We start from the raw sequence: 16474 nt of genomic DNA, 5'->3' as shown, positions 1-16474 counted from the left end.
CAAATAAACAATAAACATGATCACAGCGCCCTCTGCTGTTTTTATTGTTGAAATACAGTGTTTGGTGACGTCACATCATGGCGCGACACTTACTGTCTGTAAACTTCATGTTTCGGTTCACTCGAGGATATAAGAACAGTCAGCGACTCCTTAAACACACATGTTGTGGATCCGACGCCTCGAATCTGTGTGTGACTCACGACAGACTGAATCAGCGTTTCACAATCACTCTCGACTGCGACGGTAAGAGAAAATAACGTTATTCATTCGGTCTCAAACCTAGTGAGCATCAAAACAGCAGATTCAGTCGCGCTGATGTCCCCTAGATAGGCAGCACTCTAGGTTATGAGCCAGTCTGCATCACTGATAACAATATCCCCGTGTCTGTGTGTGTGTGAGCAGGAGCAGCGAGTAGTGCAGTGCTGAAGTACACTATCACTCATGATCAGCTGGTGGAGTTGATGTCTACTGATATGAGGTCCCTCAATCTCACAGGGGTAAAGGTGTTGCTGCACACCTGGCGAAGGTCAGACCGCTTTACACTCCCTCACTTACTCAACTTCTGCTGTTTCCTGCAACTCAATCATCTACTTCTTTTCTTCTTCAGGCGGCTCTGGATTTCGTTGTTGAAGAAAATATGAAAGCGAGGATCTCCTGTTGGTACATTAGGAAATATGTGGATGAAAATCAACATCTTGGATACCAGGCTCATATTGAAGATCAATAAAGGCAGAATCAAACCATTTATCAGATTTTACCTCGGTGTTTTATTTTATGATCATTTTGTGTAGGTTTTTACATCAACCACCATAAGTGATCAATCTACTGCTTAGCAACAGCCTAGCAACCACCCAGAAAAACTTAGTAACAACTCCCTAGTTACTATACAAAACACAAAACCGCCTGGAACACACAAGCAGCTGGCAGACTATTATATTATTATTTTATTAATGTACACAAGCCAAATGTTTGGAATAAACACGATTACTGTAAAAACAGTAATGTTGTAAAATATATATTTTTGCAATATATACAAAAGGTGAATGTTCCAGAGTAAACTGAAGATAGCAACGTGCCGAAACGTTTGCTTCTGTTCATTTGTTTTTAATTCACTTTGCACTTTTTGCACTATAAAATCCAGGAAGTAAAAACATGTTTTGACAGACAATTCAGTGTTTGGCCGTTCTTGCTCGTCTTGCAATATATATTGCAATGGAAAACTTGTTCAAAATTCTAAATAACTGTTTTCTAAATGTAATGTAAATGTAATTTATTCCTGTGATCAAAGCAGAATTTTCAGCATCATTACTCCAGTCTTCAGTGTCACATGTTTGCTGCACTGATTCAATGTGTAATTTTGTCGTTTCTGTTGATGTTGGATTTAGTATAGTGTCTTATTAACTGTGAGTTTTTAATTGGTAAACTGTCATGGGAACATTTTTAGAAAGCTTTTAGTTTTAGCTTTTACTGAGTGCAAGCACACCTTGTACTTTTTGCACTTTATTCGTGGGCTCTGGACAATTGTATTTTGTGAGCTTTTTGTCCAATCTTCGTGAGTAAATCTTTTTCAGATTTGTTTAGTTTTTTGGATGTTTTGTGTTGCAAGTAGTTTGTTCGTTGTTCTGTTTGTTCATCCTCTCTGGAAAGCTTTTAGTGGGGAAAGGATATTTTTCTGAAATAAGCTTTAAACTTGTATTGTTTGGAAGACGTGTCTCTGACATTTAATCCAATTTGAACCAGCAGGGTCCTTCATATCATTGAGGTATTTTTATTTATTTTACTGGGTGGTGAAATACTGTAGGTGTCTGCCTTCTTAATGCTTTTAGCCAAAGGTTACAAATAGATAAAAAAAAAATCACCATTTATTTAAAATATAGAACATTAGTGATATTATAAACATTGTCACTTTTGATCGAATTTAATTGACTGTGTCCTTGCTGAATAAAAGTAATAATTTCTTCATTTTTAATTTTACTTAACATTATTTGATGTTTATAACATTATTTCATTATTTGACACTACTTATAACTTATTACAGGCTACATTGTTTATTACAACTTTGCATATTATTACATGGATTATTATTTTTTACATGGGGTTCCTGCTTTTACAACTGTCCTGCTCTCCTCAATGACATGAAAAACGCTTTACAATCCAGCTATAATATGGTGATATTTACATATTCGCTTGTCCCACATCGCCATAACTAACCCAATTCATCTATCAGCTAAAAAGCGTTTATTCGTTTAGGCTATATATACATAGACAGTATAAGAGGGCTATATATTTACTTCTGAATTGAAATTAAATACCTCCTTTATTTCATTTTAAGTGGCACTTCTTTGGTCCAATGCAGTTGACGTAGAGAGCACGTGTCCAGTTTGGGGCGGGCTGATGTTTACGGAGTTCGCCTGTGAAACCGAAAGCGGTCGAAACCAACAATTAGACTCCATTTCAGAGAATTCAAGATCAGAAATGGCCTCAAACATGGTAAGTTTGTTAAAACGTTTTCTATAATATAATTTTCTATAATATCAATAGCATTATTAATAAAATCAATCGATTGAGGGAGAGCATCTGCGTGTTATACCGAACTCAAACACGTTAAAACTTTATTATCTGACGTATTTCACGATGTAAACTCTAATACCCATGACACAGCTTGTATTTCTGATTATAGCTTGCTGTGCTGTTACCTGAAAAGAATAATAAACTGTTGTGAACTGAAGTATACAGAAACAAGTAAGAGCAAAACTTATTATTGGGCTAAAAAAAAACCAGGCGTAATCTTTAACGTACATTCACTCTTATTTGTATAATAAGAAACACAATACGTTTCTTACCTCAACTTATTCAGTTATGAATGACATGATGTATCATGTAAATTAGAATATTTTCAATTAAAAATAGCGAAATTTCATTAAAAAGTTGAGTTGTTTACGTAACAGGAAACGTTCTCATAACTCTGACAAACGTCAAACTTCTCTCAAAGTTATCAACAAACGTGCTTCCAGAAAACATTAATAGATGTTTAATGTTATCTGGTTCTTTGCTATCTGTAAACACTTAATTTGTTACGATTTCTAAGCTGAGGGAAAGAGAAACACAGGGGTATGTTAAACATTATCAGAAATTTGAAAATACAAACAAACTTAACCGCACATTGCACAATAGGGGGGAAAACAAACAAACAAAAAACATTGTTAAATTAAAATGTCCAGTTCAGAAAGTTTCTGAAATAATATTGAAATAAGTAAACACAATAGATTCATTTTAATTTAATTGTCAAAATTCAGTGTATTATTCTTGTTTTTTTCTTGCCACATACAGGCCTGAAATCACATTTGTCTCCTTGGAAGAAGAGAAACAGAAACCTGCCTGAAAAATGAGTGTGTGTGAGGAGAAGGAGGAGGAGGCGTCTGTTCACACCCAGAGAGCATCATCTCCAGTATCCAGCTGTGTGTCCATGAAGAGTAACAACTCCATGCATCATCCCCCATATCTCAGTAATGGACCATCATCAGGATTCAGCTGTGTGTCCATGAAGAGTAACAACTCCATGATGAATCCCCCTTATCTCAGTGATGGACCATCTTCAGGATTCAGTTATGTGTCCATGAAGAGTAACAACTCCATGATGAATCCCCCATATCTCAGTGATGGACAATCTTCAGGATTCAGCTGTGTGTCCATGAGGAGTAACAACTCCATGCATCATCCCCCATATCTCAGTAATGGACCATCATCAGGATTCAGCTGTGTGTCCATGAAGAGTAACAACTCCATGATGAATCCCCCTTATCTCAGTGATGGACCATCTTCAGGATTCAGCTGTGTGTCCATGAAGAGTAACAACTCCATGATGAATCCCCCATATCTCAGTGATGGACCATCTTCAGGATTCAGTTATGGGTCCATGAAGAGTAACAACTCCATGATGAATCCCCCATATCTCAGTGATGGACCATCTCCAGGATTCAGTTATGGGTCCATGAAGAGTAACAACTCCATGATGAATCCCCCATATCTCAGTGATGGACAATCTTCAGGATTCAGCTGTGTGTCCATGAAGAGTAACAACTCCAAGATGAATCCCCCATATCTCAGTGATGGACAATCTTCAGGATTCAGTTATGGGTCCATGAAGAGTAACAACTCCATGATAAATCCCCCATATCTCAGTGATGGACAATCTTCAGGATTCAGCTGTGTGTCCATGAAGAGTAACAACTCCATGATGAATCCCCCATATCTCAGTGATGGACAATCTTCAGGATTCAGTTATGGGTCCATGAAGAGTAACAACTCCATGATAAATCCCCCATATCTCAGTGATGGACAATCTTCAGGATTCAGCTGTGTGTCCATGAAGAGTAACAACTCCATGATGAATCCCCCATATCTCAGTAATGGACCATCTTCAGGATTCAGTTATGGGTCCATGAAGAGTAACAACTCCATGATGAATCCCCCATATCTCAGTGATGGACCATCTTCAGGATTCAGCTGTGTGTCCATGAAGAGTAACAACTCCATGATGAATCCCCCATATCTCAGTAATGGACCTGCTGTGACCTCTGACCCTGCGTGAGTATCAATCACTATCTGCTAGAGATGCACGATTCTGGATGAATTGAGAATCACAATTTATTTTGTTTAAAATGGAGATCCCGATTTTGTCACAATTCTGAATATAGACAACTAAACAAAATATGTAATTTACTAAAGGTTCTGACAAAATGTTAATTGCTGCAGTCTATTTAAAAATATATAATTAATTTAAATTACTATTATTGTTATTATTATTACTTTAATTTAGAATGTTGAATGAATGATACAATGATTTACTGGAGTTTCATTACTGGGGGATTCATAGTTTTTGAACAAATCTAATTAATTACTGATTCAATGACAAATACATTTATTAAATCACTTGTCGCAAAAAAACAGGCAGTGGGCTCTGATTGGTTAGTTTGGGCCGGTGTGTTGTGATTGGCTAAACTGTAGTGCACGTTGTGAGGAAGGTTCACGCCCATTACCTTTACGGCGAATGTAAATAATGGTGTCAATACTGCAGTATCAGTATGAGGCAGAATCAGACCCAGAAAGCGGCGATGAAGGCAAGCAGAACCTCACCACAAACGGCTCTTACAAAACGTTTCTGAATGGTAATTTGCCTATATTTTTTAACTTTATACACATTTGTTTTACAAAATAGCATCGAACTAACTGGCTACTAACGTTATACACACAAACAGCATTGGCATTGGTTTACGTTCTTGATCAAATCGAAAATAACGTCATAAAGTATATAAACATGAAAAACACATTTACAACATTAGTACATATACAACATTCAATGTTTGTACGCATTTGTCGTAGACACAAACATTGCATAACTAGTAGTCTAGTGGCTATAAAGCCAGCGCTGGCATTTGATAAAAATAAAACACATGATAATACATTTAAAATGATTAAGTCTTAGCCTACTTACAGGTTGTGGCCCAACAACTGCTGCCTCTGGTTTTAAAGTTGGAACTGCTTCATGTTTTAGTAACAGTTTCTTGTTGAATCCGGTGTTGAACTCGTGGAGATTCTGGAAGCTGTCTTCTGTAAAATGCGCAGCACAGAGAGCTAGATTACGATCATCATTTTCAGGAACATAATCAAACATGAATTGTATCCATTGTTGACGAAGTACAGCGTCCGTGGGAAGCCCGAACACAGAAGACCTGACAGCTGGATGAACACAACACACTCGACGAGCCGCAGAAATATGGCCATGCCCTTTTCTGCATATTCTGGAGGGAGGGTTGATGTAAATGTATGGGTTAGTGACGTCTAAAATATAAATGATGGTGTGCGTATGGAGCTGGCTTTCAAATGATGAGCTGCAAGTTTTTATCACGTTTTTTCTATCGTTACAGTGGCATTGACAGGATTTCGTGAGAATCATGTGTATTCAACAGTGTATTCAACTGTGCTGCCGTAACTCTGACAGAAAAGGACATGGCGGTCACTTGCATCACAGATCCCCCTACTGTGTGGATCAGTTTCTTCATTTAATCATTTAGCAGACACGACTTACAAATGTAGAGAGCAATAAAAGCAAAAAATACTATACGACCAATAAAATACTACAGTCATTTAATAAATTAATAACTAAATAAAAGAAATGCATAAAACTGCATATTCTGCACTGTAAATTAAATATGCACTGATTCAGTCAAGAACAGTAAGTGATTTGATCTTATTTCTCTTAATTTTTGTTGTGTGTTTTAAAGGGATAGTCCACATTGAACAATTTGAGAGGAAGGAGCTCCATGTGACATTCCTGGATTTGGCTAATGCATATGGTTCAGTGCCACATGAGCTTCTTTGGGCAGCATTTGATTTTTTCGTAGTAGCAATGTCAATAACAAATTTAGTGAAAGCCTATTTTGGAGATTTGCAATTTAGTTTCTCAACTCCAGAATTCAGCACTGCATGGCAATGCTTAGAGGTTGGAATAATGGCAGGATGCACCATTTCTGCACTGGCTTTTACTATGGCAATGGAAGTAATCATTAGGGCATCAAGATGGGTAGTAGGAGGAGAGCGCTTGGCTTCTGGGATGCGACTACCACCAATCAGAGCATACATGGATGACATGACAACCATGACTAATCGGTTATTGGGGAAGTTAACAGATAATATTGAATGGGCACAAATGCAATTTAAGCCCTCTATTGCATTAATATTGTAGCTGCCAGTCTCTGCTTTAACCGACGAGTTTAAGTGTGCCAAGGTAGTAGATTCACGTGACAAATGTGTAAGGGAGGCAGCCCCTGTGTTAAAAACTGGTAGAAAGTGGTCAGCAAAAAAAAATCTGTGGTAGAGGCAAAGACTGCCCTTCAAATCAGGGGTATATCGTGGGACAGGTACAGCAGGGAAGAGGGGGTTTGGGGCTTAGTTAAGCTCCTCCTAAATGGCACAAGGCAGGCCCAGCTCAAAGGAGGAAGCTGGTAGTCAACGAGGTGCGAAAGGCCATTTCCCAGGCCAAGCAGGGAGAGTGGATGAGATGAGAGAGTGTGGAACAACGCAAGATGAGCTGGCAAGACCTTTGGTCAATGGAGGAGAGTAAGATCAGTTTCCTTATAAGGTCAACATATGATGTTCTCCCATCACCACAGAACCTAAACCTCTGGGTAGGAGAGGATCCCTCTTGTCCTTTGTGTTCACCTGCCACATTAAGGCACATTCATTAAGGCACTTAGCCAAGGTCGGTTTACTTGGCGCCATGACCAAGTACTGCGATGTTTGACTTTAGCATTGGAAGGCAAGCGTAGTATGACCAATAAGTTGGCGCCTGCAAAAAATTACATGCAGAAGACAATATTCCTCCGCCCAGGTGAGTAACTACCAAGAAAAGGTGTTAAAACTAATTCTCGCCCATGACAAATGGAAGTTGTTAGGGACTGGAAGATGCTGGCTGATCTTGATCAATGGCTTATTTTTCCACCTGAGATTGCGACCTCTAACTTACGACTAGATATTGTTTTATGGTCTGGATCAGCACGCATTGTTCAACTGATAGAGTTAACAGTGCCATGGGAGGCTGCTGTAGATGAGGCATATAAGAGGAAGAAACTGCGGTATGCTCATCTGGCCACTGAGGCAGAACAGCGAGGATGGAGAGTCCAGGTTTATCCAGTGGAAGTGGGTTGTCGAGTATTTGTGGCACACTCTACAGCCCGGTTCCTCAGAGAGTTCGGATTCAGTGGCCAAGAGTTGCGTCGCACAGTAAAGAACTTATCTGAAGCAGCAGAGAGGAGCAGCAACTGGCTGTGGTTGAGACGGAAAGATTCTAGCGGGCTATGTACAGGCCGCCACGCTACGGTTTCGTAGAATTCGGGAAAACTTGAAGAGTCTGTTAGTTTATTTGTATAGTTTAATTACAGTCATTACGTTCTTGTGTATATTGCGTGAATGAGGGGTGGTGTTTGGGCAGAAATGGTGTTTTGCGGTAGGTGGTATGCCATACTGAACCGTTGCCACTGAACCTACTTTAACGAAGACAGTGGGGCTCAACAGCCTTAGTCAAACGGGTTGGTGCTTATGGTTGGGTTGCGGAGAGATTGTGAGATAGTGGTTAGGTCACATGTGAATTACTAGGAAGAAGCCACCTCAGCAGCAGGAGGGATGTAGAGGTCAGTAAGCTGGGCTGAGTGGGGGACGGAGGGGGGTGACTCTGGGACGCCAGAGTCACTGTCGAGCCCTCTTGAGGTGTCGTGGGCTAGTCGATGAAACACTGAGGACGAAAGGAGCCCAGTTGAAGACCCTGGAGATGTCCCCTACTCGGCTCAATCCAGACGGTTGTCATGTTGGTCCACTGGGGAGACCACACTGCAGTTGCAGCCGTCGTGTGTGCTGACATGCCAAATACACTGTAGCCGTTAACGCCGGACAGAAGGAGAGTCACATCACCATATGGAAAGAAGTGTAAATGGATGGAGAAGCATAGTTTACTGTAAAGCTACATCTCAGTTTGTGCTTATCTTGGCGAAAGCCGAGTACAAATCAGCATGAAGTTTAACATCTACTCTCGTGTAATGGAAACCATTAACATTGCCTGAACGCTTAAACTGGCAAGACTTAAAAACACATGCAAATTATATTCTTTCATAACAATGAATTACAGACACAATCAGGCCATATACAGAAGTTGCCAGATTTCTTCTGGATTTAATCTGTCTCAGTTTTTTTCTGTTTATCACAGCCAGACTCGATGATGGTGAGATCAGATCATACCGACTGTTGTCAGACTCTGTGTGCATGCAAAAAACTCACTGGATTGTAACAACTAATGGCAAAATAATTAAATGTAAAAACTGATATTTCCTACTGACAAAATATATAAATAACCAATTTAAATTTGCCATTTTTGGGAGGTGAAAATACAATATTTTTGCACAGTAGTGTATATCTCATTATGATCTGAAATATATCTCTTTTTTTCTCAGTATCATCAGCAGGAAGAGAAAGATAGCAGCATCTCCAGTATCCAGATGTGTGTCAGTGAAGACTAACAGACCCATGATTCACCCCACTGATCTCTGGAATGAAGCCGTGCCCTTCGGCCCTGTGTGAGTATATTCGTGTGCACTTAAAGCTGCAGTCCGCAGTTTTTCCTCTTTGTCGCCATCTCTGTTTGAAATCTGCACTTGCAGTCATTTGCGGAATAGAAGTCAAAATTAAACATGATTTAATGACTCGTAAATGTAAGTACACATTGATGGCCTAAGACACGAAACGAGCAGTTTATGTGAGAAAATGAACAATATTTATATCGATATTTTAACCTCATGTAAAACATCCATGTCCAACTGATCTGAAGGCATGGGCGCTTCGGTCTGTGCAAGCGCCGGAAGTGATCGCTTGCGTGTGTATGTCACTCATTGTTTACACAGAGATTTCGGAAATTTTACCTTTCACTGTGAAGATCGAAACATATTTAGATATACAGGAAATCGCAATGGAAGACGATTTCGATATATCTAAATATGTTTAGTGAAAGGTAAAACTTCCGAAATCTCTGTGTAATTAATTTTTTTAATTATATTTTTATTAAAACTAACATCATAAATAGGGCTGTCAACTTTAGTCGTTTAGTCGACTAATCGGCCGATGCCGTCTTGGTCGACTGACATTCTTATTGGTCGACCAGTTGCTTTTTTTTCTTTTTCTTTTTTTTTACCAATAGAAAGAATTTTTCAATGATTTACTCCTTATTTATTCCTTTATAAGCAGTTATTTATTACTGTATTCTAAATATAATTAGCCTATGTTTTGTCCTCAACTTTAAAATGCTTTAATTTAGGCTATTTTTGTAACTGCGCCACAGTTTAGCGCACACACATATACACTCGGGAGCCGCACCTGTGGCCGGCTGCGCTGCTGCTCGCGCTCGGTAAGGGATGCTGTATTCATTCAGTTAGAACGCTGCTTGTTTTGGCTTTAGTCGACAAAATGTCCAGGAAATCTAAATCTTTTGTCTGGCTGCATTTTAAAAACAAAGACGACAAGACTGTGGAGGGAGGCGATCGCGTTGCTCCATTATGAGCGCGCAAGTCACGCGCCTACATTTGAAATCGAACTTGAGCGCGCAAAAGACGTGAGCAGCCTTTTAACGGCTATATCATGCTGACTCAATAGATTGTGTTTTCTTAATGTTTTCGTTTTTATTTGTACACTTGACGCATTTGAAAATAGCCTAAATAACGCAACAAATGAAAATAAACCTATACGCGGTCCTACAGCCTATTATTAGGATTGTTTTTCAGTTATTTGGGGTTTTTGTGTGTTTTTTAAAACGCCTTGATCGTCAGGACGAAAGTTAACCCATAGCTTTGAAAGTAAAGAAGAATATAAAGCCTGTATAAACGAGAGCTTTTGTTGGGATTTTTCACTATGTGGCAGATAGCAGTTATATTTTTTGCAGCGTGTGGTGTGGTCAGGTGCGTGATTGTGACTGTTACTATAGACCCAGGACAGAGCTCTTCACTTTTTGCAGTTAAAAAATCACTTAATTTTCAAAGAATTGTATTATTATTATAGTTGTATTTATTTGTGATGTTCTTCATTGTAAATGCTCAATGAAAATTGTTTAAAAAATCTTTAATCAAAACATCACGGTTTTTTTTTTTTTTTTAGTCGACTAATCGTTGCACAGGACTCGACTTTGGTCGACTAAGGATTTCTTTGGTTGAATACAGCCCTAATCATAAAGTATGATATTTTTTAACTTTGAGCAGTGACGAAGGTGTATTTGACTTTTCTTAGGAGCATATAAAACAAAACAGCTCCTAGGACAAAATGAAATGTAATATTGTAGTAGTTATAAACAAAGGTTTATTTTAGTTCAGATTAACATTTGAGGGCAGCAATTGTATTCATAATGTCAAAATAAAACTAATGTAATATTACTTGAAAGCATTATAGCCTACTATTCCTGCCAAACTTCCATGGTTACAGTTCGTGTTACTACAGTAAACCCATGGTGAATGTTGCTGATCTGTGGACACTGGATAGTTCATTCATGGCACAATGTTTCTCCTGGTTTGATCCGTTATTAACGTAAAAATGTGAATGTTTCTCACTAGATCTCGCAGCGATGTTATTACTTCAGTGGCAAATTCAAATGTTTTTTTTTACTGGATTTGGCTGTGTAGTAACAGTGCTGCTGATAAAGATCGGCTCGTGCTGCATTGGTCCAAACTGAAAAACGGTCCGTCAACCACACAATAACGAGTAGCTCAGCTTCGTTCTGCTTACATTACATTTGCCAATTAATGTTGGGCAATATTGTGGTCACACCAGCGTCTATGAGCGCGCTTGCAATGCGCGACGCACCTACATTTGAAATAACGAAATGTTGGTCGAAAGGAAAAATGGTCCAACGAACCATTCGGTTTAAAAATGTGTATCGAAAACCGAACCGAAAGCCTTGTACCGCACGGTTCAATACGAATATGTGTATCATTACACCCCTAATATATATATTTTTATATGTATATATACTGTATATATATATATATATATATATATATATATATATATATAAATGCGCGCGCCTGTGAATTCGTCCATTCAGTCACACATGCATTTAATATTATATGATTAGAACAAAGCACTTAAGAATAAATTACTTACTACATCAGCTGAATCCGTGTGCTCCTCGAAATGAAACAGGTAACTAAGGTAACTTTTTTCCAGGAATTATTCCTCACTGCGCAGCAAGACGAGATAAAGGTTAGGGCGTTCTGATGTGGGCGTTTTCATGGCTTGCCTCAACTTTAACGTTTGAATAGCGTGCGCTCTCAGTGGGCGTGGTCACATTAACACGTCATACGCTACAATTAAATGAAAGGAAAAAGAACGACATCTCTCTCTTTTCATACAGATTACATCAACTGTGAATAGTTATATAAATTACTTAATTTAAGAGAAGAGAATTACAGCTTCATAAAGAGAAATCTTTCGTGTCTCTGTGACAAGTATTTACTGAGTTGCAGTTAATTTTTCGGATGCTTTTAAGAATGGGCTCGTCCTGACAGAGAGAACGCAAAACTCGCAAAACTCTTTATTTGAGGAAAAGCAGAACACTTTGTTTTTATTGTGAGTATCCACAAAAAAAGAGAAATTAACAGGATCTAATGATGTGTAACACTTATATGTAAGATCTATTATTTAAGAGTATTTTGAGTCTCTTTTGCACTGATAAGAAAAAAAGTGAGAATATCACTCCGGCGTGATTGTCGACCCCGGGGGGTTAACTGTAATGAAATTATGACATTTTTAGGAATTATGTAATGTTTATTACTTTAGAATTAAAAATACTGAAAAAAAACAGTGAACCATGGTAAAAAAAGAAAAGAAAAGTGGCCTGTTGTCAGTGGCCAATGGATATATTGTAGTATTTAAAAAGTATATAAGCACTAGTTTTCCATTTATGGAAATGTATTATGTGATATATTGCATTAAATTTTGTTGTGTTTTCCCATATATTTTTGTTCTTTAAGGGGGAGACGTACAAATTGTACAATATTGAATGGGAACAGAACCTTGAGGAACTTTGTCATAAAATCAACTGGCCACATTAGATTTATTATATGTAAAATTGGTTTATTAAACAAATGCTTCTTTATCATTTGTTTGTGGTATTATTTTTAATAACAATTTTTAATATTTAAGATATTTGCATATTTTCATTTTTTTTATAAAAACCCTTTATGTTTGTTTTAATGTGTTTTCAGTGGTGAGAGAGCTGACCAGATCAGATATGTGTCCTGTCAGACCAGCTCATCCTCCTGTCAGAAACACATCAGTCATCATGACACTGAAGCAGCCCTGCAGCTCGATTCTCACCAGCCAGTGCATGATGATCGGCAGAGAGTCAAAGACCAGCACAAAACCAGCATGAAGAACAGATATGAGAGATTATTTGAGGGAATCAAACTACAAGAGAATCAGACTCTCCTGAACAGGATTTACACACAGCTGTACATCATAGAGGGAGAGAGTGAAGGAGTGAATGAAGAACATGAGGTGCTACAGATGGAGAAAAGTTACAAGACCCTCCAAGACACTCCAATCCACTGCAATGACATCTTTGATCCTTCACCTGAACCAGGATATGAGGAGAAGAGAAGAGAGAAGAAAGACAAAATCAAGACTGTTCTTACTAAAGGCATCGCTGGAATCGGGAAAACCGTCTCTGTGCAGAAGTTCATTCTGGACTGGGCCGAGGGAAAAGCCAATCAGGATGTAGATTTCATGTTTGTGCTTCCATTTAGAGAGCTGAACTTGATTAAAGATCATCAGTACAGTCTTCACAGACTTCTGCTGGACTTTCATCCTGAACTTCGAGATCTGGACTCAGAGATGTATGATGAATGTACAGTTGTGTTGATCTTAGATGGTCTGGATGAAAGCAGATTGACACTGATGTTTTCAGACAGTGAGAAAGTTTCTGATGTGACTGAGTCTTCATCTGTGGGTGTGTTGATGTCAAACCTCATGAAAGGAGATCTGCTTCCCTCTGCTCTCATCTGGATCACCACCAGACCAGCAGCAGCCAATCAGATCCCCTCCAAATACATCAACCGTGTGACAGAAATTCAGGGATTCAATGAGCCTCAGAAGGAGGAATATTTCAGGAAGAGAATCAGTGATGAGGATCAAGCCAGCAGAATCATCTCTCACATCAGAAGAGCAAGAAGCCTCCACATCATGTGTCACATACCCGTCTTCTGCTGGATCTCAGCCACTGTGCTTCAAAACATCCTGAAACAAGATCTCAGTGCAGAAATCCCTCAAACTCTGACTGAAATGTACATACACTTCCTCCTCATTCAAACTCATATGAGGAACCAGAAGTATGAAGAGAGAGATCCAGATAAACTCCTGGAGTCCAACAGAGACGTGATTGTGAAACTTGCTGAACTGGCTTTCAATCAGCTGATGAAGGGCAATGTGATGTTCTATGAGGAGGACCTGATTGAGAGCGGCGTAGACGTCACTGACGCCTCAGTGTATTCTGGGATTTGCACTGAGATCTTTAGAGAGGAATCTGTGATTTATCACAGGAAGGTTTACAGCTTTGTACATCTGAGCTTTCAGGAGTTTTTTGCAGCACTGTATGTGTTTTTCTGCTATTTACACAAGAACAGTGAAGTTATGAAAGAGTTCCTCACTGGAAAGTCCAGAACTCAGTCTGTAAATGTTCCTCTGGATGTGTTTCTGAAGGATGTAATGAATAAAGCCTTGAACAGTAAAAATGGACACCTGGATCTTTTACTTCGATTTCTTCATGGCATCTCATTGGAGTTCAACCAGAGACTCTTACAGGATGTGCTGATTCACACAGAGAACAACCCAGAGAGCATCGAGAAAATAATCAAAAACCTCAAACGAGGTCAAAAAAACAATGTCAGTCCTGAAAGATGGATGAATCTGTCACACTGCTTGATTGAGATGAAGGATCATTCTGTTCTTGAAGAAATGCAGGCATTTTTAAACTCTGAAACAAAAAGAAAAAGTCTCTCTCTTGCACAATGCTCAACATTGGCGAACATGATCCTGATGTCAGAGGAGGTGATGGATGAGTTAGACTTCTTGAAGAACATCAAATCAAAAGAGGGTAAACGGCGACTGGTACCTGCTGTGAGGAACTGCAGAAAAGCTCTGTGAGTGTGAAAATCATAAAATCTGCAGGAACAAATGCCATTGTCCTATATGAGATATGCTTTACCTTATGAGTTATTTTGAACCTTAATATACAGTAAATGCATATAGTTTAACACCGCTTGCCCCTTTAGATGCTCTGACGGAAACCTTTTGCTGTTTAATGTGTTTGATACATATTTTCCCCAGTGCAAAACTTACATTTCAGAGGTATATTCACCATATGTAAGTGTTGGAAGGTCATGCAAAAATATCAGGAGTGGACAAACTTTATGCAATCAAGTCTTTGGTAAACTTTAGGGACTTCAGTGAACAAGCGCTGCTGCACGCCATACAGACATAGCATAACAGAATAGGAGCGGCATAATTATGACTGAAATATATATTTTTCTATAATATTTTTTGTTGGAAATTAAATGTGTTAAATGTAGAACTGTAAACTACAAGTAAATGTATTTTTATAATATAAGTAACTGTAAAGTGACTATATCAATGGGGTAATCATATACAGGCTAATATACTAAGCTCAGATCAGTAAATGTGTCCTCTTATCAGTTACTGTTTAATTTGTGCTTTTATTATTTATTTGCAGTGAATTTAGCTTCAGTTTAAAAAAAAAACATTTTGGTTTTTAGATTATAATGTTGTTGTTACAATGTTAGAATTATTATTTTTTTTTATTTTTTGCACAATGTACAGTATGTATATATTGCATAGCCTACATGGTTACAGTAACTTTTTTATAGCAACATGTAAATTTTATTGTTTTCAAAATTTGGCAGGATATGAAATAACTTTTTATTTTATTTAAACATTTCTTTAAAAAGTAGAAAATACCCAAATATATATTTATATTGTATATAACCATTCAGCCATTCACAAACATAATACTGTACAAATTGTACTGTACATACATTTTCAACTAAATTAATACTATTTGTTCTCCTTTTTCAGATTAACAGGCTGTAATCTCACTGATCAGCACTGTGAAATTGTGGCTTCAGCTCTACAATCATCAAACTCCCCCCTGAGAGAGCTGGACCTGAGTAACAATGACCTGCTGGATTCAGGAGTGAAGCTGCTCTGTACGGGACTGAAGAGTCCAAACTGTCAACTCAACATACTGAGGTTTGAACTATACGTATTGAACTATATGTATTCATTCAACATGTTAATATTCAAGTACAGTTCCCTGTCTAGAATTTTTAAGAAGAAATATGAGGTATTCCACTTTGGCAAAACAAGTGTCCCACTTTAACAGTATTGCCTGAAAGCAATTGGGGTTTCTTCAGAAGACATCTTTTAATGTTCTTCCCAGTATTCATTTTTTTTTTTAATTGTTTTAATTATTTTTAAGATGCCTGATGGGCCTGAATGTTTAATGTAAACCACTGCTTTAATGGTGTAAAATATGTGAAAAATGTGTTTTTTGAACAATTCATTATAAAAGCATATTCTAGGACACCCCAAAACAAAAACAAGACTTTGTAAAAGGGCATAATTTGACCCTTTTAAAGTGAAAATGATTATACTGTGATGTATATCGTTATTATGAAATAAAATTACTCTTATCGTGATTTAAGATTTTTTTCAGGTTGTATAGACCTAATTAATAAATTAATATTTAATTATAATCCGTTTTGATTAAGTATTAATATACAATTGAGCTAATTGTAACCTGTCTGTAAAATATAGTCTACATGCAATTAATTATAATCCTTTGTGGATAATTCACCTTTGGCTAAGCCCC

The 16474-nt window shown here is 37.9% G+C and overlaps 1 protein-coding gene and 1 pseudogene across 3 annotated transcripts in view; both read left to right on the top strand.

Annotated features, from left to right (window-relative positions):
* Positions 1-74: 74 nt before the first annotated feature.
* LOC120492270 (protein NATD1-like) lies at positions 75-745 on the top strand (annotated as a pseudogene). Its single transcript, XR_016155213.1, has 3 exons — positions 75-243; positions 403-526; positions 608-745. The product of XR_016155213.1 is annotated as a protein NATD1-like (transcript).
* Positions 746-2411: 1666 nt separating this feature from the next.
* Positions 2412-16474, top strand: part of LOC120489815 (NACHT, LRR and PYD domains-containing protein 3) — a 32513-nt gene continuing 18450 nt past the window's right edge. The window contains exons 1-3 of one of the 2 annotated variants that reach the window (XM_089128879.1): positions 2412-2490; positions 3331-4587; positions 12795-14730. In XM_089128879.1, coding sequence (XP_088985005.1) covers positions 3386-4587; positions 12795-14730 — 3138 coding nt within the window. In that variant the 5' untranslated portion in view covers positions 2412-2490; positions 3331-3385. Of the gene's footprint in view, positions 2491-3330; positions 4588-12794; positions 14731-15678; positions 15853-16474 lie in introns of those variants that run through there. The other variant, XM_089128878.1, reaches the window with a different exon arrangement.

This window comes from Pimephales promelas, chromosome 3, assembly GCF_988280905.1.
Source record: "Pimephales promelas chromosome 3, fPimPro1.hap1.1, whole genome shotgun sequence".
NCBI classification, from domain to species: domain Eukaryota; kingdom Metazoa; phylum Chordata; class Actinopteri; order Cypriniformes; family Leuciscidae; genus Pimephales; species Pimephales promelas.
This window is presented reverse-complemented; position numbering and strand designations above follow the sequence as displayed.